Below are 25694 nucleotides of genomic sequence, written 5' to 3' on the forward strand. Positions count from 1 at the left end.
TGGAAAGATAAATGAGACTTAAGTATTGGCCTCTGATTGGATTGCTCATAAAATTGTCAGAGGTAGTTACAACTAGCTCACTTCCAAATGTAGTCCCCAAATAAACCATGTCACAAGACATTGGATTACTACGTATTTCTTTAGCATCATCCAAGGTTGTTTCTTGTGGCACTGGTTCAAACCATGGGAACTGGATAGCAGTAGGTAGAGAAAAGAGACTGTGGGAATCAAGTGAAAGTGCACTTGGAAAAAAATTATGAGAAGGAAAAATATCAACAAACACAGATGTTGCTTAATGAATCCTCTTGTGTTCCATCTGATCAGTATCTCTGGGATCATGTGATTATACAAGCTTAGAGACAATATAATATTTAGGTCAGAATGTGAAATTTGAAGTTCTAGTTGCTATTGGTCCCTTTTACCTCAAGGTTCTTTGGATTTTGGCAATTTCTGTGGCTAAGCTTGCCTAGGTAAAGAGTAGCATGTTTCGATCATGTCCCCCATTTTCCTGTATAGTCTGGAAGACAGAAGGAAAAGGGGGGACATGATCGAAACATTTAAATATGTTAAAGGGTTAAGTAACGTCCAGGAGGAAAGTGTTTTTAATAGGAAAGTGAACACAAAAACAAGGGGACACAATCTGAAGTTAGTTGGGGGAATGATCAAAAGCAACATGAGAAAATATTATTTTACTGAAAGAGTAGTAGATCCTTGGAACAAATTTCCAGCAGACATGGTTGATAAATCCACAGTAACTGAATGTAAACATGCCTGGGATAAACATATATCCATCCTAAGATAAAATACAGAAAATAGTATAAGGGCAGACTAGATGGATCATGAGGTCTTTTTCTGCCGTCAGTCTTCTATGTTTCTATGTTTCTACACCTCTTTCATAATGGAGTGCTTCTTCCTTCATATTCCTTAGTGGAATAACACATCAAAAGTTACAGCACTGGCCTCTCACTGACTCCTCATTACCTCAAACCGTTAAATAATTCCAGAATTTCATTCAACCACTTCTGGTGGAATTGTTCACAACAAGAGAGGCTGGATGGATTGTAAAATTCCATCTGTTTTAACAGTGCTAGGGGTTTGTACTAACAGAGCAGTTTCCAAATTTCTAAATTACAGAACAGAATTTTTACATGAAAACCAGTGGAAATGTAATAGCCCTTGGTATAAACATGATCATATAACTTATTTCATAAATAAACTTACAAAGTGTTATGAAGTACCGAAAACTATCAAAAAGTATAATAGAACTTGAACCCATTATTATCTACACTGCTCAAAAAAATAAAATAAAAGGAACACTCAAAGAACACATCCTAGATCTGAATGAATGATATATTCTCATTGAATACTTTGTTCTGTACAAAGATGAATGTGCTGACAACAAAATGAAATTGATTGTCAATCAGTGTTTATATTTATATATATTTATATTTTATTAGATTTGTATGCCGCCCGTCTCCGAAGACTCGGGGCGACTCATAACAACAATAACACTATTACAATATAACAAATCTAATATTTAAAAAGCATCTAAAAACCCATCATTTAAAAGCCATACAACACAAGCTTACCATGCATAAAACTATATAAGCCTATGGGAGATGTCTCAATTCTGGTGATACCGATGGGTCTTAAGCAATTTACGAAAGACAAGTTGGGTGGGGGCAGTTCTGATCTCTGGGGGGAGTTGATTCCAGAGATCCGGGGCCGCCACAGCAAAGACTCTTCTCCTAGGGCCCGCCAGATGACATTTTTTAGTCGATGGGACCCTGAGAAGGCCAACTCTGTTGGACCTTATTGGCTGCTGGGATTCGTGTGGCAGAAGACAGTACCGGAGGTATTCTGGTCCGATGCCATGTAGGGCTTTATAGGTCATTACCAACACTTTGAATTGTGACCAGAAACTGATCGGCAGCCAATGCAAGCCACGGAGTGTTGGAGAGACGTGGGCGAATCTAGGTAACCTAAGTGGACAGTTTGATTTCACAGAAGTTTGATTTACATGGCGTTATATTGCGTTGTTTAAGTGTTCCCTTTATTTATTTTTTTAGCAATATATATTACAAAAGAAAGAAGCACAAGCACAAGCAGTCCATTGTGATGACATGTGTGCAAATGCTTTGGTTATGGGCTTGCATCCCCATATTTGCTACATGTGTGAAAGTATGATGACATCCATGGGCATTTTGTCATTCTCCCACCTGCTCACTGAGTGAACAAATGGGATTGAAATTTACAAGGGTTGAATGAAAGGTAATGTCTCCAATAATATAAGTAACCAACAGATGAAGTATTAACACACTAGAAGCCTTGGCATGTCCTTTGCTTTTTAAAAAAATCTTTCATTCAGTATTGTCTGATATTTGGAGACTGCCTTGACAAGTTCCTGAAGTTTCCTTGGCAAGATTTTTCAGAAGTGGTTTGCCACTGCCTCCTTCTTGGGATTGAGAAAAAGGCCCAGGGTCACCAAGCTGACCAAAGTGGGACTAGAATTCACAATCTCCTAGTATCTATTTATTTATTTTATTTATTTTATTTTATTTATTTATTTATTCATTTATTCATTTGTCCAATACACAAATACATAGAAAGAAAAATAGACATGTGATAATATAAAAGAGGGTGAAAGTGAACTTAGAGGAGAAGATATATGAAAGGAAGAGAATATATAAGATAGGTGAAAGAAAGGAAAGACAACTGGACAGGGGACGAAAGGCACTCCAGTGCACTTATGTACGCCCCTTACTGGCCTCTTAGGAACCTGGAGAGGTCAATCGTGGAGAGTCTAAGGGAGAAGTGTTGGGAGTTAGGGGTTGACACAATTGAGTCCGGTAATGATTTCCATGCTTTGATAACTCGATTGTTGAAATCATATTTTTTACAGTCAAGTTTGGCGCGGTTCGTATTAAGTTTGAATCTGTTGCATGCTCTTGTGTTATTGCGGTTGAAGCTGAAGTAGTCATTGACTTGTTCGGACATTGCAGCATATGACTTTGTGGGCAATACTCAAATCATGTTTTAGGCGCCGTAGTTCTAGGCTTTCTAGGCCCAGGATTGTTAGTCTATTTTCGTAGGATATTCTGTTACGCGTGGAGGAGTGAAGGGCTCTTCTGGTGAAATATCTTTGGACATTTTCAAGGGTGTTGATGTCTGAGATGTGGTATGGGTTCCAGACAGATGAGCAGTAGTCTAGGATGGGTCTGGCAAAGGTTTTGTAGGCTCTTGTGAATAGAGTGAGATTGCCTGAGCAGAAGCTGCGTAGGATCTAGCCTGATGCCTTAAGAACTGCACAAAACTAGTTTTTGACATGTCCTTTACCATCTGTTATTTAATTTCAGGAAGTTGCTGTTCATGAAATCAAAGCATTTGGTGGATATTAATCAGTGTGGTGTGGCATGATTCAGTTTCTGACTATTGGAAGTCTACTTCCAACTGAAAAGTACCACTCAATGCAGGACGTTTATGGTCATGACTATATTAGTATAAATATTATGCATTACTGGACCAAAAAATGTCAAGATGGTAAACCAAAGCTGATTTTCTATGATCAAGGACAAAATAAGTGACCTATGACAGCAACTAATGAGTTTCATATGAGTTAGGTTGATGAACTAATTGAAAACCATCAGCTGATCACTCAGAGTGAAATTACTGTCAAGCTTTGCTTTTCATAAGAATGTGTGGGGTCACTTTATTGATCACATTAATGATCTTCATTATTATTGTTCAATATCAGAAGGTCTGTGGAAGCAGAGTTCCTTGAATGCTGAGGGTAGAGAGAAATATAAAAGTTTTATAGTTCAAATAAAACTTTTAAGAGTTGACATTTTTCAGTAATGGTTGTCACACTACAGAAATGAGGGTGAGAAATTTCTTCCACAGATCACAATAGGCAGTGAAACAGACTCATCATTATTAACCATAAATGAAGTGTCAGTCCATGAATATCATCTTGAAATTGGTGTGGTGTGGGGTTTGTTTATGTTATAATTCAGATCTCTGCAGGAAAACTCTTGGTTTGGGAGCTGCAAAATGTATTAGTCAAATGGATTTTCTTGAACCTGGCACTACTATCGACTCAGAGCACCACATTGCAACACTAAAAAGTTTAAAACAATGTTTAACCAGAGTTTGGAAAGAAATTTTGATATAACATCACACTGTTTGGCCTTATATGTTATAAGCTACCCAAGAAACTAACCTGAAGTTGATTATCACCTTTTAAATTCATCTACCATATAGTCCCAGCTTGGTGCTTCCACCTTTTCCCAGAATTGAAGAAATACATTTGTGTTTGACTCAGAAGAAGAGGTGGAAAGGATAGCCTTGACATAGTTGAAGAGACAAAGTATGGGGTTCTTTTATGATAGCATTATTTAGCTTTGCCAATTATCAATTTACTGCAGAGGGACAATACATGGTAACAATATATGGAGAAGTAAATACAAGTAACAAAGCAGCTCATTTTAAAAATTATTTCCTTAATTCACGTATTAAAACATCCCAAATGTAAAGTTATAGAGGGGCAGGCATTCTTTTTCATTCAACCCTCATATCTTTCCCAGGATTTGCTGGCCAAAGATAGGAAGCAGATAAAATGTGGGTTTTACAAAACTGCAATATGAACTGAGGTGCCTATGGGTGTGACTGGTTGGTAGGAGAAAGATACATGATTTTCTTTTTGGAGAAGGTCAATTATATAGAAGTAGGACTATTACTTCTTACAGGAAGACACTGGCACTCAGATTCATAGAGAACATGTTTTAGCTACTCTTTGCTATAGTGCCTTAACTAAAATATGCATAGAAATGCCTCCATGTCTTTCCTTTAGAATATGTATTTAATTTTCTACACTTGGTCTTTTCCTTGACTGATCTCTTTTGCACCTGGTTTGAAAGAATGAGTATGCTGGTAATTCTCCTGAACTGTGTCACTTTGGGCATGTTCCACCCTTGTGAAGACATGGGCTGCGACTCTCCGCGCTGCAAGATCCTCCAGGTAAAATTTGTTTTATCTTTATGCCAGTTTGTCAAAAGTGTAATACAAGAGAGAGGCCTTAGCTTAGTGGAAAAAGAAGCTTGTGTTTTGACTGCATCGGGCTTCCGGTTCAATCTCTAACATTAAACATCTCTTTGTTTAATTTATTTAATTTAATTTATTTAACTTCTAAGCCGCCCAATTCCTCTGGCTGGCGTACAGTCATAGGCAATATAAAACAATAAAATATACAGCATTAAATAACACAAGAAATATAAACCAATAAAAAAACCCAAACAAACATTCATTCAATAACATTCATCTGTCTGGGGCCAAGTAGTTTTTTACGGCCCCCAAGCCTGCCGGCAGAGCCATGTTTTCACAGCCTTTCAAGGTTTTTTTTTTAAAAAAAAATCTTTATTAGTTATTTACATTAAAAAGAACAAATACCATAAAATAAATAAAGACAAAGACAAAACACAACTTATAGAGATATATAAATATCATCATTCATAATTACAGTTATATTTCAGGTCTTGAACACTCAACAATTTACACAGATGCTGTTGACATTATTGTTACAGCTTTTTTATATCAGCCTACTAGTTTTACATTGCTATATTGTATCATTAACTAAATCTTAATCTTATTGATTTCAGTCATATTGCCTAAGTCATAAATTATCCAAAGTTAATTGCTAGACAACAATTTTTCATTATTAAAGGACCAACTAGGACTCTATATGGGGCTCCCCTTGAAAAGTATATGGAAGCTTCAATTGGTCCAAAATGCAGTGGCCCACATGGTTTTGTGCAGGCCAAAATGTGCATATGTGTCATCTCTCCTCCTGGAGCTGCTTTGGCTGCCAATTTGTTTCCGGGTCTGATTCAAGGTGCTGTTTGTCACCTTCAAAGTCCAATAGGGCTTGGGTCTAGATTATTTGAAGGACCATCTTTCCTAGTCCACATCTACCTGGCCCACAGAGCAGGGAGGCAGGAAATGCTACAGGTTCTCTCTTCCAATGGCCTAGCAGAACGAAGAAGTAAGGCCTTCTCCATGGTAGCTCCCTCCCTATGGAACATCCTCCCTGAGGAGATAAAATGTTACACTCTTTTGCAAGTCCCGGTGGCTTTGCTGCAGAGTCCTGTTGGGGTGGGGCAGCATATAAATATCACTAGTAAATAAACAATAAATAATAATTAAACAAATCCAGAGTTGGCTGGAGCCCATCAAGTGGCTTATTTGATTGACTGATTGTTGTCATCAGGGGTGGGGGATTATTGCTTTTTATTGTTTTTTTTTAAATATTGGGTTTTATTTATTTATTATTTACTATTTAAATTTATAGGCCACCCTTCTCCAGTGGACTCAGGGTGGCATACAAAGGTAAAAAACCAAAATACAAAACCCCACAGTATTAAAAGCATTCATCCAACAGTCAACTATTTCACTAGCACACTACTGGCCGGAGCAGTATGTTTATAAGCCTACCCAGAGTCATTGAAAGTGAGTTGGCAGGTCATATAAATGTTCACAAATAAAGAAATAAGGAACATGATATGCAAGTCTGAGTGAGAATAGCTCTCATGGCAAATGTTTTCACCTGATTTAAGGCCTTGTATCTTGTATCCCAGTGTTTCCCAACCTTGGCAACTTGAAGATATTTGGACTTCAACTCCCAGAATTCCCCAGCCAGTGAATGCTGGCTGGGGAATTCTGGGAGTTGAAGTCCAGATATCTTCAAGTTGCCACGGTTGGGAAACACTGCTGTATCCTACATTCCATGGGTGTAGGGCAGTTCTGTTAGATGCCATTCTCTCTCTGGTCTGTTTGCCATATGGGTAAAGAATCAAGATGGCTTTCTTACCTATCATTCTTGACCGACCCATGTGCATAGTTTTCATGACACATATCCAAGGAAAGCAGTAAATGCTAAATTTACTGCAGAAACTAGCAGGAATTTCAAATACTCAGAGCCAAACATTTATTTGGGATGGGGAATTCGCCTCAAATCCAAACATTTATTCAGTGTGGGAGATCCACTGAGAACTGAAATTTGGATCTAAAGAGGAAGCAAAACCACCAATTCTCACTGTTAAAATATAGGGGAGTTGCTTTTGACACAAAGTGGGGCAAACAATCTGTCATATGAGGGTAATTTATAGTCTAGTTTGTTCAGATCTTGGCTTCTTATCTAAATAAATCTGGTCGTGGTTGCAGACTCATAGCCAACTGGAATAGGCTTTCTTCAGTCACTTTGGCACTGGAGATGAGGAAACATCCAGTCCATGTAGCTGTGCCACTTCTAGGGATGAAATAATTCCCTGGCCCATCTCTTTTTTTCTTTTACACTTAGAAATGTGAGAAGAGTTGTCTTCAGGAGAATTATAAGATTGTGATAGAGGATGGCCTTAGAACAAATTGGGTCAGATTTCTTGAAGAATGAACTGCCACCAGCTCAGATTTTTGTCACAGATCCTGCTTCTTTATCTTCCAGAGTTTTGATGATTTTATCTTTGCCTTCTTTGCGGTGGAAATGATAATCAAGATGATTGCCTTGGGGATTTTTGGGAAGAAGTGCTACCTGGGAGACACGTGGAATCGTCTGGATTTTTTTATAGTCTTAGCTGGGTAAGTCAGAAATTAATTCTCAAACAAAAAAGCCATTTTCTGCTGAAAAACAGCTGAGAAATAGATTATCGTGTTCATATTTCTTAGTTATTACATGTAGCTAAACAGAACAAATGTAGAAAGTTTTAGCATAATATTGTGCCTAGTGCAAACTGTATAGAGTTTCAGTTGCTTCGTTCTACTTTTTAAATGTTTCTAGCTTTATTCTGGCAACCTTTCTCTCCCAGGGCCTCTCCAGATGTGTTGGGAACTGTAATTCCCTGAGTGCAACCCATGGCAGCCCTGGCTGAGAATCCTCAGCACTGCAATCCTCGTGCACGCCAATTATGCCATACACACAAAGAGCAAAAATGCGACGGAGGCCTATTATTTATTTCACTCCATTCAGAATTACATGATAGATGTCAGCGAACGTTTCCCCGGCATTTGGAGTACTTTCTTTCAGCTACTGGAAGACATTAAAGGCACTATAAATAATCTCATTGGAGATTTATGGAGTGTTTTATAAATCCCAGCCAAGAGTTGCTGTGTTCTGTTATTTCTGGTGTGCAACATTGGAATTTTCTGGGGCTCCTGCACAAGTAGCCTCAGAGTCATTCTCCCCTCCTTTTGATGCAAAAGACTCAGGAGATGCTGATATGGACATGAGTGGAGTGGGTGGAAGATGGTAGATAAGGATACTGTTAGGGAAATCAGGAGAGCTCTAACTTTGCATCAGATCAGTTTCCTTCTATGCTATACTCACATCCTTCTTCGGAGGATTTTTTTTTAACCTGCAAAGAGTATTCGTGAAAAGGTAGTGGGTTTATTTTAAAAAATGTACGACACATGTTCTGTTCCTCCTGTAATGAGGCACATAGTTATGGAAAAATAAAGTAAAAATAAACCTTGGAAAACCGCAGAGGCAGATGTATTAGGAAACAGAGAGAGCCACAGGTTGTCCAGTTTGGCCCCACTTGTTGAGCAAAAGGATCAGGCAAGAGCCCATGTGTGTTAGCTCAGACTTTGTGTGCCATGCTTGGTGCTGCCTTCCAAAATTGGATGGACCGGACCAGCGAAGGCAGTGGTGGGCTCCTACGGAAATGGTCAGGAATGCAGTTCCAGTAGCAAAATTTGGATCTCCACCCCAATGCACCCAAGATGTTGAAACAAAATGCATAAGCCATGCCCACAGTGTGGTAGTAAAAATTTTGGTAGCCCATCACTGAGTGAAGGGCTCCACCTACTTTTTCCTACCGGTACGGGGTCCTGAAGCCAGCGCAGGAGTGCGCACCCTTGACATGTGTGTGTGCACGCCCCTGTGAGATTTTGCTTCTGTGCATGCGCCCAAAGTGATATCTCACATGGGCAACATTTTGGCATGTACGGAAGCAAAAAAGAGGGCAAAAATTGTTGAAATCTCATCCATGCAAGTGTCCTCGCACGAGATTTCACTTCGGGTGCATGTGCAGAAGCAAAATCTCACATGGAAGTGCACGCACACATGTTGGGCGCGCACGCCCACACCAGCCACCAGAACCCATTTTAAAAAACGCTAACCGATTGCCAATCCCATCCGTACTAGGTGGGGCCCATCACCGGACCAAACCCATTCCAACAAGGAATGAAGGGAAGGTTTAAGCATTTAAGCACTTTTTAAGCACCCCTTAAAATAACCAAGCCCTCCAAATGGGGGAGGGGAGGCTAGAGTTTTGGCCTCACTACCCTAACCCTCACTACTCAGAGTGGGGAACAAAGAAGCTGGTGGATCTTATATATATGCTCTCATCAGCTAGTCATACCTTTCTAGAATTCAAACTTGGGCTGCTTGCCTTGTTGCCCTATAAGCCACATGTTCTCCTCCCTTATCAGCTGAGCCTGGAGAAAGATTAAATGCTTTTCTGTCAAGTCACCTGGTATCCCCAAATATGGGAGGGAAGGAAGCATTATGCTCCCTTGCATATTTGGTTATACCAGAAGACACGATAGAAAAACATTTACACACACACACATACACACAAGAAGGAGAACCTGTGGTCTAGAGGTTAAAGCTACCACCTTACAGGCAGACTCCCCGGGTTCAAATCCTGACAAGGGTATGGCTAGCTGATGAGAGCAAAATAGCTTGAAATAGATCTATACTAGTCTCCCTTCCTTTTCATTATCAGCATATTTATTTATTTATTTATTTATTTATTTATTTATTCATTCATTCATTCATTCATTCATTCATTCATTCATTCATTCATTTATTTATTTATTTATTGGATTTGTATGCCGCCCCTCTCCGTAGACTCGGGGCGGCTAACAACAGTGATAAAAACGGCATGTAACAATCCAATACTAAAACAACTAAAAAGAAAAAAATCCTTATTATAAAACCAAACATACATACAAACATACCATGCATAAAATTGTAAAGGCCTAGGGAGAAAGAATATCTCAGTTCCCCCATGCCTGGTGGCAGAGGTGGGTTTTAAGAAGCTTACGAAAGGCAAGGAGGGTGGGGGCAATTCTAATCTCATACACACACATCTCTCTCTCTCTCTCTCTCTCTCTCTCTCTCTCTCTCTCTCTCTCTCTATATATATATGGCACAAGGGATGGGCAGACCTCCTAGGAGAAGATTTTTAAAATATCTCATTCATCTAATCCAGGAGTACCCAACCCCCAGTCCGTGGACCAGCACCAGTCCACAGCATACCAGCAATTAAGCTGCTCAAACAAGCGATGCCCCATCCACAGGATGTAGGCAGCATGTGAAACCACATGCCCCCCGATCCATGGAAAAACCTCTCTCTTGGGTCCCTGGAGCCCAAACATTTGGGGGCCATTGATCTAATCAGTTTCAGTTCGTCATTACTGATGATTATGGTAGAGGATTTTCAAATGATTTGTGCTCCATGATGTTTACTTGGGAAAGGACATTATTTGGTGACTAAGGACTTGATTCTACCAACATAAAGCTCCAGATATGATTCCAAGTAGCAATGGAAGGAAGATCCCCCCTCCCCCAAGTTTACTGCCAGTCAGAGGGTGCTGTATGTTACAGCATACATTTATGCTGTAAAGGACAGGCCAGAGATCTGTGCAATGTTTCTAATGACCTGGAATTAACCTTGAATTTTCCTGCATGAAATCACATGAGGGGCCACCTTCATTAAAATACAGAATGATGCCAATGAAAGATAATATTTGTAGCTCAGGGTTGAAATGGGGCAGGGGTCCTGGACATTTCATTACTGTACTGTATAGTACTGGTGATGTTACTTAGTTTGGATAATGAAATGTCTACAAGAAAATAACCAAACTGACAGAGGAATCCTTTTTTATATTGATTGTCAATCAGTGTTGCTTCCTAAATGTACAGTTTGATTTCACAGAAGTTTGATTGACTTGGAGTTATATTGTGTTGTTTAAGTGCTCCCTTTATTTTTTTGAGCAGTGTATATAGGGAGCACTGTCCCTGGGCAGCCATTCTCTATTATCTCAGTCTAGAAGAGGAAGTGAATAGGGATTGTAGGCAAAGGTGTGACAGCAGCAATAGATGTCCTCAACACCTCTCTATCCCCACTGTCCCCCTTGCAGCCGGCAAATGGCCAGTATGAATGGGGTTCCTTGCCATCTTCCGTGGGCCTCCTTGGTTCCCATGGCACTCACAGTGTTAAATTTTGCAGACAGCGGCAACCAAGGAAGGCCACTGTGAAGGCTGACAGCCACAAGCCCCACTTTCCTTTGTTCCCTGCCAGCCTGTGTGCTGCTTTCCATACTGTAAGGCCTCTGCAACTTTGGGCGGACATAGCTGGCATCCCTCCTCAAGCATTTGCTCCAGCTCCAGAAATATGGGTAGTCTCAGTTTCATGCCGATTGTCCAAATGGATGAGGTTTCAGCGAGTTTGTTTAAAGCATGAAGGCTGCATTCCAAAAAGGGGATATTTCAGTCAAAATGTGCGTGATTGCCCTTTTGTTTTGAGGGAACGCGACCAAGTTTTTGCCTTTCATGAAGTGTTGTTTTTTTTTCTTCCAAAGGCACCTGGTTTAAATTAAAGGTTCTTTCTAGCACCCGAGAATCTCCTGGCTGAGGTTTCCAATCCACATGAAAAGTTCCTGGCTTTCAGCCAAAGAGGGTTAAATTTCCTTGACACATAAAGGGTTTGGAGGCTCTCTCTTTCTTTCTCTCTCTCTCTCTTCACCTTCCTATTGACGAAGAATGCCTGGAGTCTCTTAGACTTCTGCCCCTACACCCACACACACCCTTTTGTGTATAATTAACTGGAATTTCCTGAAATGGACCAAAGGGTTTGAGAAATAAACCGCAATGGCCACATTTTTTGGGTTAGGAAGTCAGCAACAAAAGCTCATCATGCTGGTAGAAGCAATTTTTTTACAGGGGTGATGGGTTCTTGTAAGATCTTCCTAAAGTAGTTCTTCTTCTTCTTCTTCTTCTTCTTCTTCTTCTTCTTCTTCTTCTTCTTCTTCTTCTTCTTCTTCTTCTTCTTCCTCTTCCTCTTCCTCTTCCTCTTCCTCTCCTCCTCCTCCTCCTCTTCCTCTTCCTCCTCTTCTTCTTCCTCTTCTTCTCTTCCTCTTCCTCTTCCTGTTCTTCTTCTTCTACTACTACTTCTTCTCTTCTCCTTCTCCTTCTTCCCCCCTCCTCCTCCTCCTTCTCTTTCTTCCCCTCCTCCTCCTTCTCCTCCTCCTTCAATTAACCTTTTAAAAATTTAAGCCATGAAGTTCAGAGCAATGCAGACATATGTAGGAGGCACAACATCATGGTTCCAAGGATTCCTGAGATGGTGTTCCCAATCCCCTCAACCCCAGTTGTGTTTCATGTGGCAAGAAAATAAAAAGTAAAATATGTGGGGATGCAGTAATCGTATTAGCTGTCAATTGTTTTAATTGAAACAAAATGTTGGTTTCGTACAAATTAAATGTTTTGTCACTATTTAAAATGCCCGGCTTCTCTTCAAACAGATCGTTGTGACCCATAGCCATCCCCAGAGTTGTGCCTCTTTCCTTTAGGGAGGAAGATTAAGTCACATGCGACTTGCTTACAGCCACATGGACTCATGGGTGGGTCTGAAGAAGTCTCTTCTCAAACTTAAAATCCATTGCAGTATATAAGGTCTAGTAGTAGCTTAGCCAGCTCCATTATTCCAGCTCTCCAACATCTGGAAGCTTTCTCTAACTTGATGCTGTCCAGAAGTATTGAAGCTACAGCCAGCCTGGCAGAAATTCAGCTGGGATTCTGGGACTTGCTGTCTCCATAACCTGGAGGCTACCAGGTTGGAGAAGACTGGTGTATGATATAAAAATCTGCATTGGCTGCCGATTTGAGGAAGCCCTTGGCAGGCAATTCAATCTCTATTATTTTTAATGGTTACAGTGAACTTTGGACAGGATTTACTAGGAAGGGGCTATATCGAGGTCAACAAATAATCATATTTTAACTTTGAGATGATATAGATCAATGATGATGAAGCTTTTTCGGTTCGCATGTCAAAAGGGGGGGGGGTACAGGGATGTTGCGCATGTGTGTGTTCACACCCATAATTCTATATGGTCCCCCATGCATACATGTATGACCCCCCCCCCCCCCCCCCACTCCCAGCATACAATGGCACACCCGTTTTTCGCTCTTCCCAGGCTTGGGAAACAGGCCACTTCTGACATCCGGAGGAGGAGGTCATTTTTATCCTCCTCAAAAGACTCTGGAGCTTGGGGAGAGCAAAAAACAGGCCTTCCCTACCCTCTCCAGAGGCTGAAAACAAGCTATTTCCCAACCCCCAGTGGGTCCAAAAGGCCCCAAAATCAGCTGGGCTTGCCAGACCTGAGTTCACATGCCTGATATGCATGCCAGACGTGAGCCACTGATATGGCTGCATGTGCCACTTGTGGCACGTGTGTCATTTATTTATTTATTTATTTATTTATTTATTTATTTATTAAATTTGTATGCCGCCCGTCTCCGTAGACTCGAGGCAGCTCACAACAGTAATAGAAAAAATAGGTTCGCCATCATGGATATAGATAATGCTAATCATGCAGGTTTCATCAGTGGAGTGTGAAACCTGCATGACTGATGGAGTGATGTTAGTAGCAGTGGCGAACTCTGATAGCTGCTTGAGGATTCTTGTTTAGGATCTCAAGCCTGCTTCTTGGAGTTGCTATAGGACTCAATTAAGCAAACAAGGTTTCAGATTTCCTGTTAGGTAAATGTTCATTTCGCTGAACAAGGCATAGGAATGAGGTGAGGCGGGCTACAGTTTACAATCTATCTATCTATCTATCTATCTATCTATCTATCTATCTATCTATCTATCTATCTATCTATCTATCTATCTATCTATCTATCTACCTATCTACCTATCTACCTATCTACCTATCTACCTATCTACCTATCTACCTATCTACCTATCTACCTTCTACCTACCTACCTACCTATCATCTACCTACCTACCTACCTTTCATCTATCAATCTATCTATCTATCTATCTATCTATCTATCTACCTATCTACCTATCTACCTATCTACCTATCTACCTATCTACCTATCTACCTATCTACCTATCTACCTATCTACCTATCTACCTATCTACCTTCTACCTACCTACCTACCTATCTATCTATCTATCTACCTATCTATCTACCTATCTATCTATCATCTACCTACCTACCTACCTATCATCTATCAATCTATCAATCTATCAATCTATCAATCTATCAATCTATCTATCATCTATCTATCTATCTATCTATCTATCTATCTATCTATCTATCTATCTATCTATCTATCTATCTATCTATCTATTGGACTTGTATGCCACCCCTCTCACAACATAGCAAACAATATACAATGTACAAATCTAAAAATCCAATTAATTTTACTAGAAAAACTTTAAAACTCAACTAACATTTAAAATCATTCATTCCCACTCACATCGCAAAACATGCTACATTTGTCAGCCAGGGGTCAAGGGTCTAATGGCCCCAAGCCTAGTGGCACAGATAGGTCTTTAAGTTTTTATGGAAGGCATAGAGGGTAGGGGCAGTATGAATCTCGGGGGGGGGGGGGGCACAGAGAAGGCTTTTCCCCGAGATCCCACCAAATGACATTATCTAGTTGACGGGACCTGGAGAAGGCCAACTCTGTGGGACCTAACCGGTCGCTGGGATTTATGAGGCAGAAACTCTAACTCTAACGGTGACGTCTAAAAGTGACTTGCTCCATTCGCTAACAACCTGGAAGAGCGAGCAAGCTTCTGAGGCACTGACAGTGGCTGGACCAATCAGAGAGCGCTATTCTCCCACCTGCTGTGTTTGTCAGCTGGGACCAATAGGAATTCTTCTCCAAGCCCTGTCCTCGCCATTAAAATCCACATTTACTGTTATGTCTGTGAGGGACATAACAGTAAATGTGGATTTTGAACCCAAGACAGTCTTCTTAGTGGCTTAAGGGCAACAGCAGACAATCTGATACTATTTCCCCTATTTTCCTACACTTCCTAAGGACTCTGGCTATTGCCATAAATCACAGTATGGTCAAGTCCAACTTTAAGACCTGTGATTCTTCTTGCATTAGTGTGTAATACAAATTTAGTTAAATACTTACAGGCCCAAAATGTGAATTTCAGACCTGCGCAATAACTGAAGTCCCATACATCTGATTGTCAAAGTGGAAGGAAAGAATAAACCCAAGTCCCTAAATACATCTAACATCTGTTTATGAGTTTGTGAAGAGGGAATTTATTCTTTGTACTTTTGAAAAAGATTATTCTAATGTGATGAACTGTCATTCCCAAATTACAGAGCTGACTGTTCTGCAAAGTGAAATCCAAGTCTTCAGATGGACACTAGATCAAGAGAAGCCATATTCTTGTCCCCTTCCTGTTTTTCAAGAGAGGGAGTTCTACATCCTGCCCTTCTCCACTAACTCCATCTGACTCATTCTAGAGCAAAGGTTTTCAAAGTTGCTAACTTGAAGATGTGTGGATTTAAAAAGACTAGAATCTCCAACCAGCTGGCTGAAGAATTCTGGGAATTGAAGTCCTCACATCTGAAAGCTGCCTAGGTTGACATCAGTTATAGTTAAAATGATGGAGACTCTACTCAAAAAGAGGATAAATCAGCACCTAAAAAACAATAACTTATTGGACCCAAATCAGCATGGCTTTACTGAAGGCAAATCATGTCAGACTAATCTCATTGATTTCTTTGACTATGTCACAAAGGTGTTGGATCAAGGTGGTGCCGTGGATATTGCCTATCTGGACTTCAGCAAAGCCTTTGATACGGTTCCACATAAAGAGCTGATAGTTAAATTAGTAAAGATTGGACTTAATCCCTGGATAGTTCAGTGGATTTCAAGCTGGCTGAAGCATAGACATCAGAGAGTTATTGTTAATGGCGAGTATTCTGAGCAGAGACAGGTTACAAGCGGTGTGCCACAAGGGTCTGTTCTGGGTCCTATTCTTTTTTAATATGTTTGTGAGTGACATAGGGGAAGGTTTGGTAGGGAAGGTTTGCCTATTTGCCGATGACTCTAAAGTGTGCAATAGGGTTGATATTCCTGGAGGGGTCTGTAATATGGTAAATGATTTAGCTTTACTAGATAAATGGTCAAAGCAATGGAAACTGCAGTTTAATGTTTCCAAATGTAAAATAATGCACTTGGGGAAAAGGAATCCTCAATCTGAGTATTGCATTGGCAGTTCTGTGTTAGCAAAAATGTCAGAAGAGAAGGATTTAGGGGTAGTGATTTCTCAAAATGGGTGAGCAGTGTGGTCGGGCGGTAGGAAAAGCAAGTAGGATGCTTGGCTGCATAGCTAGAGGTATAACAAGCAGGAAGAGGGAGATTGTGATCCCCTTATATAGAGTGCTGGTGAGACCACATTTGGAGTACTCTGTTCAGTTCTGGAGACCTCACCTACAAAAAGATATTGACAAAATTGAACGGGTCCAAAGACCGGCTGGTGGAAGGTCTTAAGCATAAAACGTATCAGGAAAGACTTAATGAACTCAATCTGTATAGTCTGGAGGACAGAGGGAAAAGGGGGGGACATGATCGAAACATTTAAATATGGTAAAGGGTTAAATAAGGTTCAGGAGGGAAGTGTTTTTAATAGGAAAGTGAACACAAGAACAAGGGGACACAATCTGAAGTTAGTTGGGGGAATGATCAAAGGCAACATGAGAAAATATTATTTTACTGAAAGAGTAGTAGATCCTTGGAACAAACTTCCAGCAGATGTGGTTGGTAAATCCACAGTAACTGAGTTTAAACATGCCTGGGATAAACATATATCCATTGTAAGATAAAATACAGGAAATAGTATAAGGGCAGACTAGATGGACCATGAGGTCTTTTTCTGCCATCAGTCTTCTATGTTTCTATGTTTCTATGTTTCTAGGTTGAGAAACACTGACATAGATAATGATTTCTCCCTCCCTCCTCTGTCTCTCAAAAACCCCGCATCTTCATCTGTTGGTATTAGCTCTTTGAGATAGTCAGACAAAAAGCATAACTATGAGTACTAATTCTGTATTATAAGGTTGGATTAACAGAATCTTGCAACACTGCAAGTATTTCGCTTGTCACTCTCCCGAAAAATAGGGAAGGGTCATTTTGAAACACTTCCCACGCCCCCTTACCTTCTGTGAGCTCAGTTACCTTGACATGATTTTCTACCCTGCGTCACTTCTTCCTGTCAACCAAGGTGATTCTCACATACCATTACAGTTGGCTAACAGATGGTCAGAATCTCCATCAACAAATGAAAGTGCATTTTGTCATCCCTTTTAAATAGCTTTTTTTTAGCATGGCAAACATTGATCAGAATTTGGGAAAGAATCTACTTCTGCTGAGCCCAAACTCAATTAAATGGTAGTAGTTCAGAAATGATTCTTTATTTCAACTATTGGACACAAATCAAATATGTGCAACAGGACTATCAATTCAGTCTCACATTACCCCCCAAAGGCTCGGTTATTACATCATGGTAACTATGAGAATCCAGTTTAACAATCCTGCATTACCCGTGGGGGAACTCTGGGGAACGTAGAGCATAATTTTGTGCATCCAGATTCCTCTCTGCTATCTAGGCTGCGTTGCCCCTTTTCTCACCAGCACATTCTGAGAGTCGCGTGCAAAGAAGACAGCATGTAATTCTGAACATGTGTGAAGCTTGCTGAATTGAAACCTAGCCGAGGCTTCCCTCCTAGGCTTTTGCTTGGCCAATTTAGCACAGTCTAATAACATCTGCAGCGCTTTGTTCATGCCAGGCTTTGGGGGCCTATTCAGATGCGTTGAAACTCCCTTCCGAACATGCCTTGGAAAGGCCGGTCTGGAAAAGCTCTTCCATGAGCTGATCCTTGGTTTACACTGCAGAGAGCATTTAACTTGCAGTAGGAAAGTAAATGCCATTTGCTAGCCATAGTTGAAAACTTCAATGAGCAGCCAGTTGGTTAGGACATAGAGTATGGTCAGTGCTCTCTAGATACATGAGCAATTTTGGAAAACGAAGTCAGGAGGGAATTTGGAGCAAGGGAAAAAGTACTGAAGCTATCAAGGTTGTCATTATACCATATGGCTTTCTCCAGAATTTAGAGACTTTCTTTTCTTTTCTGTCCCTCACATTCCCTTTCTTTCTTTCTTTCTTTCTCTCTCTCTCTTTCTTTTTCTTTCTCTCTCTCTCTCTCTTTCTCTCTCTCTTTCTCTTTCTTTCTTTCTCTCTCTTTTTTTTCTTTCTCTCTCTTTCTTTTTCTTTCTTTCTTTCTCTCTCTCTCTCTCTTTCTTTCTCTCTCTTTCTTTCTTTCTTTCTCTCTTTCTTTCTCTCTCTCTTTCTTTCTCTCTCTCTCTTTCTTTCTTTCCCTCTCTCTTTCTTTCTCTCTCTCTTTTTTCTTTCTTTCTCTCTCTCTCTCTTTCTTTCTTTCTTTTTCTTTCTTCTGCTTCATATTGATTCTGTTTTGGATACTATTTCTCTTTTCTCCATAATATACGTTTGAAAGACTAGAAGCAATTCTCCCTGCTCCATTATTAAAGCAAAGAAACATAGGATAATTAGTCTGGAGTTTACACTCATTCATTCTACCTTTGTTTTGTGCAAAAAAAATAAAATAAAATATCTAAACAGAGTTGTATCATGGATAGGCAATGTATTTTTTCAACACACTGTCAGATTTAGGCATGTTTGTTTGTTTATTTGTTTATTTATTTTTATTTGTCCAATTTCTATGGCCACCCATCTCACACAAAGCCATTCTGTGTGGTGTACAATAAAACCAGCAATTAAAGCATTCTGCAGAACCAATTAAAACAACAAATATAATACAGAAAAAATAAAAGGCAGACCTTTCCCTTAGTGCCATTTAGCTCCTTCCCCTACCTAACTTTAATTTAAAAGGGGGGGGGGGGAGAGAAACTCTTAGGAATGTGAGCTTGGATGTGGTGGAGAAGATTCTGTAATGCCACAGACTTTTTCAGGGTGGTCCATGTGATTTTTCTGATGGGCCGTGCCTCACCGTGGCAGCCATTTTAAGAGCCAGTACACATCCTCAATATTCCAAATATTTATTCATTTATTAGGTCCCCCCCCCCCCATTTTCCTCTAGGAACTCAATACAATTTGGATACCACTATGCCTTTCAGTATTTTCCACATATAAGGAGGGGAAACGTTATATAACATTAATGAGGTAAATTGTCCTAAGAGAATGTAAGTGGCCCAAAGTCAATCTGCAAGCTTCCATGACTGAAAATAGACTGAATTTAGTTCTCCCTGCTGCTAATCCAGCACCATTAACCCCCCCTGCTGGCTGAAATTCTAAAACGGTTGCTTGCCTCAGGCAAGATATTATGGAAGGGCAGGCTGTTTGAAATTACATACATGATGAAATATTGATGGAGCATTTAACAGATTTGCTCTCAGAACGTGCTGCGTGGTGGATCATAATGGTGGTCATGTCTTTTGAAGCATATGTGTGGCCGCAGAGAAGACATTTCTACTCTCCTGATGTGTTTTAGATGGTGCTTTGAAAGGCCAGGCCGAATCTTTGAAAGACAGGTCTACTACAACACAAGAGAATGAGGAACATGGATGGAGAAGTAGAGTCTCTAGATTGCTGGAAAATTTTAATGCTAATTATCTTGATGGAACGGTATAATATTGCCCTAAGCAATGTTATGCTAGTTACATAACAATAAGTAATGATTCTTCATGCCTTTGAGCACATGGGTAATCTTTCTCTTTTAAAAGCCCCACTACTTTGGAATTAAACCAGAAATTCAGGATAAAAGCCACGTCAGCGTTTGTTATGAACCATTTCTCTCTCACTGAAGGTCTTCCCTATTCCCTTTGGGACCCAATCTAAAGCAATCCAGCGAGCAAAGATTAACATTTTCAATATGAAATTAAATATCCTCTTTCCCTCTCCTGCTCCCCAAGCTTATCGACTTTCATTGAAGTTTCATTACTGAGGAATATATGTCCCTTTTTTTCTTCATTACTTTATATAGCTTTCCTTTCTACAGAGAGAGCTGAAAGTTATTGGAAAAAATTAACTTCTGTCTGTTGTCTGTCTGTCTGTCTGTCTGTCTGTCTGACTGACTGACTGACTGACTGACTGACTGACTCTCTCTCTCTCATCTCATTTTGAAACAAGAATATTTAATAGGGTAGTAAATTGCTTTAATAATGGCTTCTAAGAGGACTGGCTTACAGTTAGAATAGTCCTTTTCAACAATTATAATGTTCTGTTTATCCTTACAAAGAATATCTGGTTCCTTCTACACAAATCTCTTGAACAAGGCCTTACATTTACATCTTGCCCTGCTAACTTTTGAGGAACCTCATGATTTACTGTGATTATATGATGCACGTTTTAACCCTGTGCCCCAAAGTATTTTTCTACATTGGTCCTCCTGCTTAACGGTTGAGGTTATTGGAGTTGAAAAGAGACATCAGCATGTTTATCACATCTTTCTAAAACTGAAGCTCTTCCTAGAACCGAGCTGGACATAGGAATGAGGTGTTTTAATGCCTCGTGTAATTATTGGTCATTACATCAATGGTTATTCTTTAAAATTAATATTAAAAGGGTCACTGAAGGTTAACCAGGGATTTGGCGGCATGCTTTGTCATCCAAAGAATAATATAATTGAAGCATTTCAAAAGAAAAGAAGCCGAGATATTTAGGACAAATATGCTTGTCATAGGATACAAGAATTAAATAAAGATTCATATTAAATTTGATAGAATTATGATACATTCTCATGAAATGCCTGTCTGCAGTGTTAAACATTGCTTCTGCAAGCAATACTGATTTTATGCCTCCTCATGAAAAAAGACCCACTCACAGATAGACATAGTTGTAGAAAAAATAATATATTAGGAGTGGCTGTGGGTCTTGCCTCCCAAGGACAATTCCATCTGTCCGTCCATTACCCTGGGGGGGAACTACTGACCCCCTCAGAGAGGGTTCGCAACTTGGGCGTCCTCCTCGATCCACAGCTGACATTGGAACATCATCTTTTGGCTGTGGCGAGGAGGGCGTTTGCCCAGGTTTGCCTGGTGCACCAGTTGCCGCCCTATTTGGACAGGAAGTCATTGCTCACAGTCACTCATGCCCTCATCACCTCAAGGTTTGATTACTGCAACACTCTCTACATGGGGCTACCTCTGAAAAGTGTTCGGAAACTTCAGATCGTGCAGAACGCAGCCGCGAGAGCCATCGCGGGGCTTCCAAGATTTGGCAACGTTTCTTCAATGCTCTGTGGCTTGCATTGGCTGCTGATCAGTTTCCGGTCACAATTCAAAGTGTTGATCATGACCTTTAAAGCCCTACATGGCAATGGACCAGATTACCTTCAGAACTGCCTGCTACCGCACGAATCCCAGCAACCGATAAGGTCCCACAGAATTGGCCTTCTCCGGGTCCCGTCGACTAAACAATGTCGTTTGGCGGGCCCCAGGGGAAGAGCCTTCTCTGTGGCTGCCCTGGCCCTCTGGAACCAACTCCCCCCGGAGATTAGAACTGCCCCCATCCTCCCTGTCTTTCGTAAACTACTCAAGACTCATTTGTACCGTCAGGCATGGGGGAGTTGAGATAGCTCTTCCCCCTAGACCATTACAAGTTATGCATGGTATGTTTGTGTGTATGTTTGGTTTTATAATAGGGGTTTTTAGTTGTTGTTTTTATTATTGGATTGTACATGTTGTGTTTATTATTGTTGTTAGCCACCCCAAGTCTATGGAGAGGGGCGGCATACGAATCCAATGTATTATTATTATTATTATTATTATTATTATTATTATTATTATTATTATTATTATTCCGGGTAAGTGATTGAATGAAGACACAAAGCAGTAGTTCCTTTCCAATTACATTCTGGGTGGGTAGCAGCTTACTGGAGATTAGATTTAAAATCATACAAGTTGGACAAGATACTTTAACAATAATTTGCCCACTGTTACCTGTGCAGAGCTATCTTCAGTGCATCCTAGAGGAGTCATATGAGGTAATTATCGCCCAGTAATCAGAGTGTTTATGCTATACCTTGTTACACATGCACACACTCACACACCAATTACAGCATATGCAGAGGAGTTATTTGGCAGACATATTAATGAAGAAAGTGTGTCCAAAGGAAATAGATCTGAAAAACAGCTGGTTCTGTTGCATGAAAAAGAAATCCAACAGTAGTATACATAAATGAATAAAAGAGCCAGTCATGTTGTGATTGCTATGATCATTTCAAACCTCTCTGAACCCAGGATGAAGAAGGTTCTCAGCAGACCAGTCATAAAATTAGTTGCAATTTTTAATTCCGTACCACTTTACTCTTTAAAAAAAAATAAGGCAAAGTTTTTAAAGTAAACATGGGTGGACTGTCACTCTAGAACCTCCTGGGCAATCTGTGCCCCTAGAACCTAGAAATTCCCCCAATCAGGTAATTACATTTTGTTCAGTTTTGTTACATTTTATTAGCATGATGATAGCTGAAAATCTGCAGCCAAGGCATCCTAAAAAGGGCCAATTTATTTTCTTCATTTTGATAAAGATACACCCTGAATCCCAATAATGTCCTAAAGTTATTAATCAGTGTAGCCTTTCAAAATAAGAACCAGGTGGTACAAATATTTGCACTTTCCATGAGCTTTTTCATTTTTGTGACAATTTATGTGTTTATCCGAAATATTTTTATACCATTTCTCATTGGAATGAATTTCATTTATTTATTTATTACTTAGATTTGTATGCCGCCCCTCTCCGAAGACTCGGGGCGGCTATCAGCTGTCATCATGGTGTTTTACAAGTCCAATGAAAAACAATTAAAAGCAGTCGTTTAAAAAGATGGATGTTAAAGGGAGTTAAACAGGAGTCTTCTGTTTAGTCAGGGAAGTCCTGTCTAAACAGAAGACTTTGGGGAGACTTTTAGTCTCAAAGAGGTCATATCTGTACTGCCCATTTCATTTCCTCTCCAAGGTCCAAAGATCGAGCAGGACATTTTGCAAAGAACATTGGTGCTTGGGAAGCTACTATAATTGAATAATCTTAATTTATTTAGGGCTTTGTAAAACAACATTTAAATGAATCATTGTGGCAGAGGTATTCTTGCCCAGGAATTAATGCAGTTAACCTATCAGTCAAAGCTGATAATAGTGTCAGCCCTATAAGGCAGACCATACTACCATAAGAGCAGACATTATGTAGATCTAAAACTACTTCTCCCTCTTTTATTGCCACGTGAATTGGAAGTGAGAGGCCAATCTGAGTGATTTTCATAAAACACATTCATGATCTGTGTTCATTGACTTTGCTTGTTGGAAGCATGCAAGAAATTGCAGTTTCAGTCACATAAGGTCCTTGCTTAATGACCTGTGAGCCTCACTGTTGGCCACAGAGACCACTGAGATTGCCATCACTAAGTTATGCAGTTCATTGATGTCATGCTTTAAGACCACATTGCTTAGTGGTCATAATCTAATTGCTGTCATAACCCGAGTATTTTTGTACTGATGAAGGTTCTTTCTAAATTGCGGCGCAGGCGGAGTAACAGTCGGACAACAGTATTGGGTATAAATAGGGTCACTTTTATTAACTCAACTTAATTAACTAATTAACCAAATAAGCCCACGTGACCTGCAGTGGTGCATAAACTCAAATGGGGGCGGAGTTAACTTCAACACAAACTCAACTGAGCAACTTCTGGGCGAAAGCTCCATGCCTGGGTGCAGGGTCATGGTAAAATTACACCTGCGCCCTGCACCTGGCTACGCCCCCTCGGCGTGTGGGATGGCTCGCCACTGGTCACTGATAATATCCATGCAGCTAGCCACAGGAGCAACCCCCCTCAACGAACCCAGGCCGGTCGAGCCCTGTAATCCGCGAGGAAGATCCCCCCTTCACCTCAGTAGAGGTGCCCCTAAAGGAGATCACCGTTGCTGCTTACGCCCATTTCCGTCCCCTATCGGCCAACCCCCCCCCCCCCCCAGTTACCTTGAGGGGGGGGGCACTAGTCGGTGAGATCACCCCCTAACCACAACTCCAACGTACAGAGTAGAGCAGGCGAAAAAACAACCAGAGCTGGGCCAATTTGCTGTGGTTGCAAAAAATTCCTACTCGGCCCCACCGTGGGCGACCCATCATATGTACCCTGTAGCAGAGGGAGGGTGGGCGGGTGTCTCCGAAACTGCCGGGCGAGGGTAACTGCGCCACGAGGCAGCCCCTTTTATAGGGCTGCCTCACCCTCGCCCGGCCAATGGGTGGCCCGCGCCACCAAACTTCGTCACTGCGGCCCCTGGGGATGACGAGGGGCCGCAGGCTCCGCCCCAACATGGCGGCCTCCTTCCCCGGTCCCACGCCGCAACCCCGCGCCGGCTGGTGAGTCGCCGGCGGCATTGCGGCGCAGGCGGAGTAACAGTCGGACAACAGTATTGGGTATAAATAGGGTCACTTTTATTAACTCAACTTAATTAACTAATTAACCAAATAAGCCCACGTGACCTGCAGTGGTGCATAAACTCAAATGGGGGCGGAGTTAACTTCAACACAAACTCAACTGAGCAACTTCTGGGCGAAAGCTCCATGCCTGGGTGCAGGGTCATGGTAAAATTACACCTGCTCCCTGCACCTGGCTACGCCCCCTCGGCGTGTGGGATGGCTCGCCACTGGTCACTGATAATATCCATGCAGCTAGCCACAGGAGCAACCCCCCTCAACGAACCCAGGCCGGTCGAGCTCTGTAATCCGCGAGGAAGATCCCCCCTTCACCTCAGTAGAGGTGCCCCTAAAGGAGATCACCGTTGCTGCTTACGCCCATTTCCGCCCCCTATCGGCCACAGCAGGGGGTGAAATTTTAATTTATTCCCCCTGCTCCCCCCCCTGCACATGAATGTGCAGGCACCTCTGCAGGTCCGCTAAAAATTTGTCATTACCCCTTTCTGACAAATGAACACCGTCCTGCCTATATAAGTCCCTGAGGGATGCCCTAATCTCGGGGTGGTCTATCACCCCACCCCCCTCACGGAGTAACCATTTCCTGACTGCTCGATTGACCCTCTTCCTAGCCCCATCGACAGCCCTGGGATTTCTAGCATGCCTCCAAACCCTACGGGGCAAAATGTTGGACCAGAGGATGCGGGTGTCCGGCCACCGCTTCCAAATAACCTGCAATCCATCCCAAATGTGCCACAGCAAGTCAACGCCCGTAATAGCTCCCAGGTCATTGCCTCCCACATGCAAGACCAACCATCCCGGCACCCCCTGCACCTTCCCGCTGTTGAACAGCAAGGGAAGTAGCTCCAACCAACGTAGGCCTCTACGACCCAGCCATTGCACCCTAACATGCCGGTCCAGCTGCAACTGCGTGCCTGGCGTTGTCACCTGGGCCCGCCGCTCGGCCCAGTATACCATGCTGTGGCCACAGATCAGGACTCTACAGGCCCCCTGCACGTCATCTAAAAAAGGGGGGGGGAAGAGACAAAACAAAGTAGCATTAGAATCGGCCACCTGGGCCGCGCCCTGTCCCGCCCCCACTCACCTAAGGACGGATGTAGGCCCGGAAAGCCGTAGAACGCCAACGGCCCACCGCGC

General features: G+C 41.5%; 1 protein-coding gene across 5 annotated transcripts in view; it reads left to right on the top strand.

The window, feature by feature from the left end:
* The window catches only part of CACNA1G (calcium voltage-gated channel subunit alpha1 G), a 393060-nt gene that overhangs the window by 125518 nt on the left and 241848 nt on the right, over nt 1-25694 (top strand). For all 5 annotated transcript variants that reach the window (XM_070740004.1, XM_070740005.1, XM_070740007.1 and 2 more), the window contains exons 2-3: nt 4917-5016; nt 7493-7626. In XM_070740004.1, the coding sequence (XP_070596105.1) occupies nt 4918-5016; nt 7493-7626 (233 nt within the window). In that variant the 5' untranslated portion in view covers nt 4917. The remainder of the gene's footprint in view (nt 1-4916; nt 5017-7492; nt 7627-25694) is intronic.

Source organism: Erythrolamprus reginae, chromosome 2 (genome assembly GCF_031021105.1).
Source record: "Erythrolamprus reginae isolate rEryReg1 chromosome 2, rEryReg1.hap1, whole genome shotgun sequence".
NCBI lineage: Eukaryota > Metazoa > Chordata > Lepidosauria > Squamata > Dipsadidae > Erythrolamprus > Erythrolamprus reginae.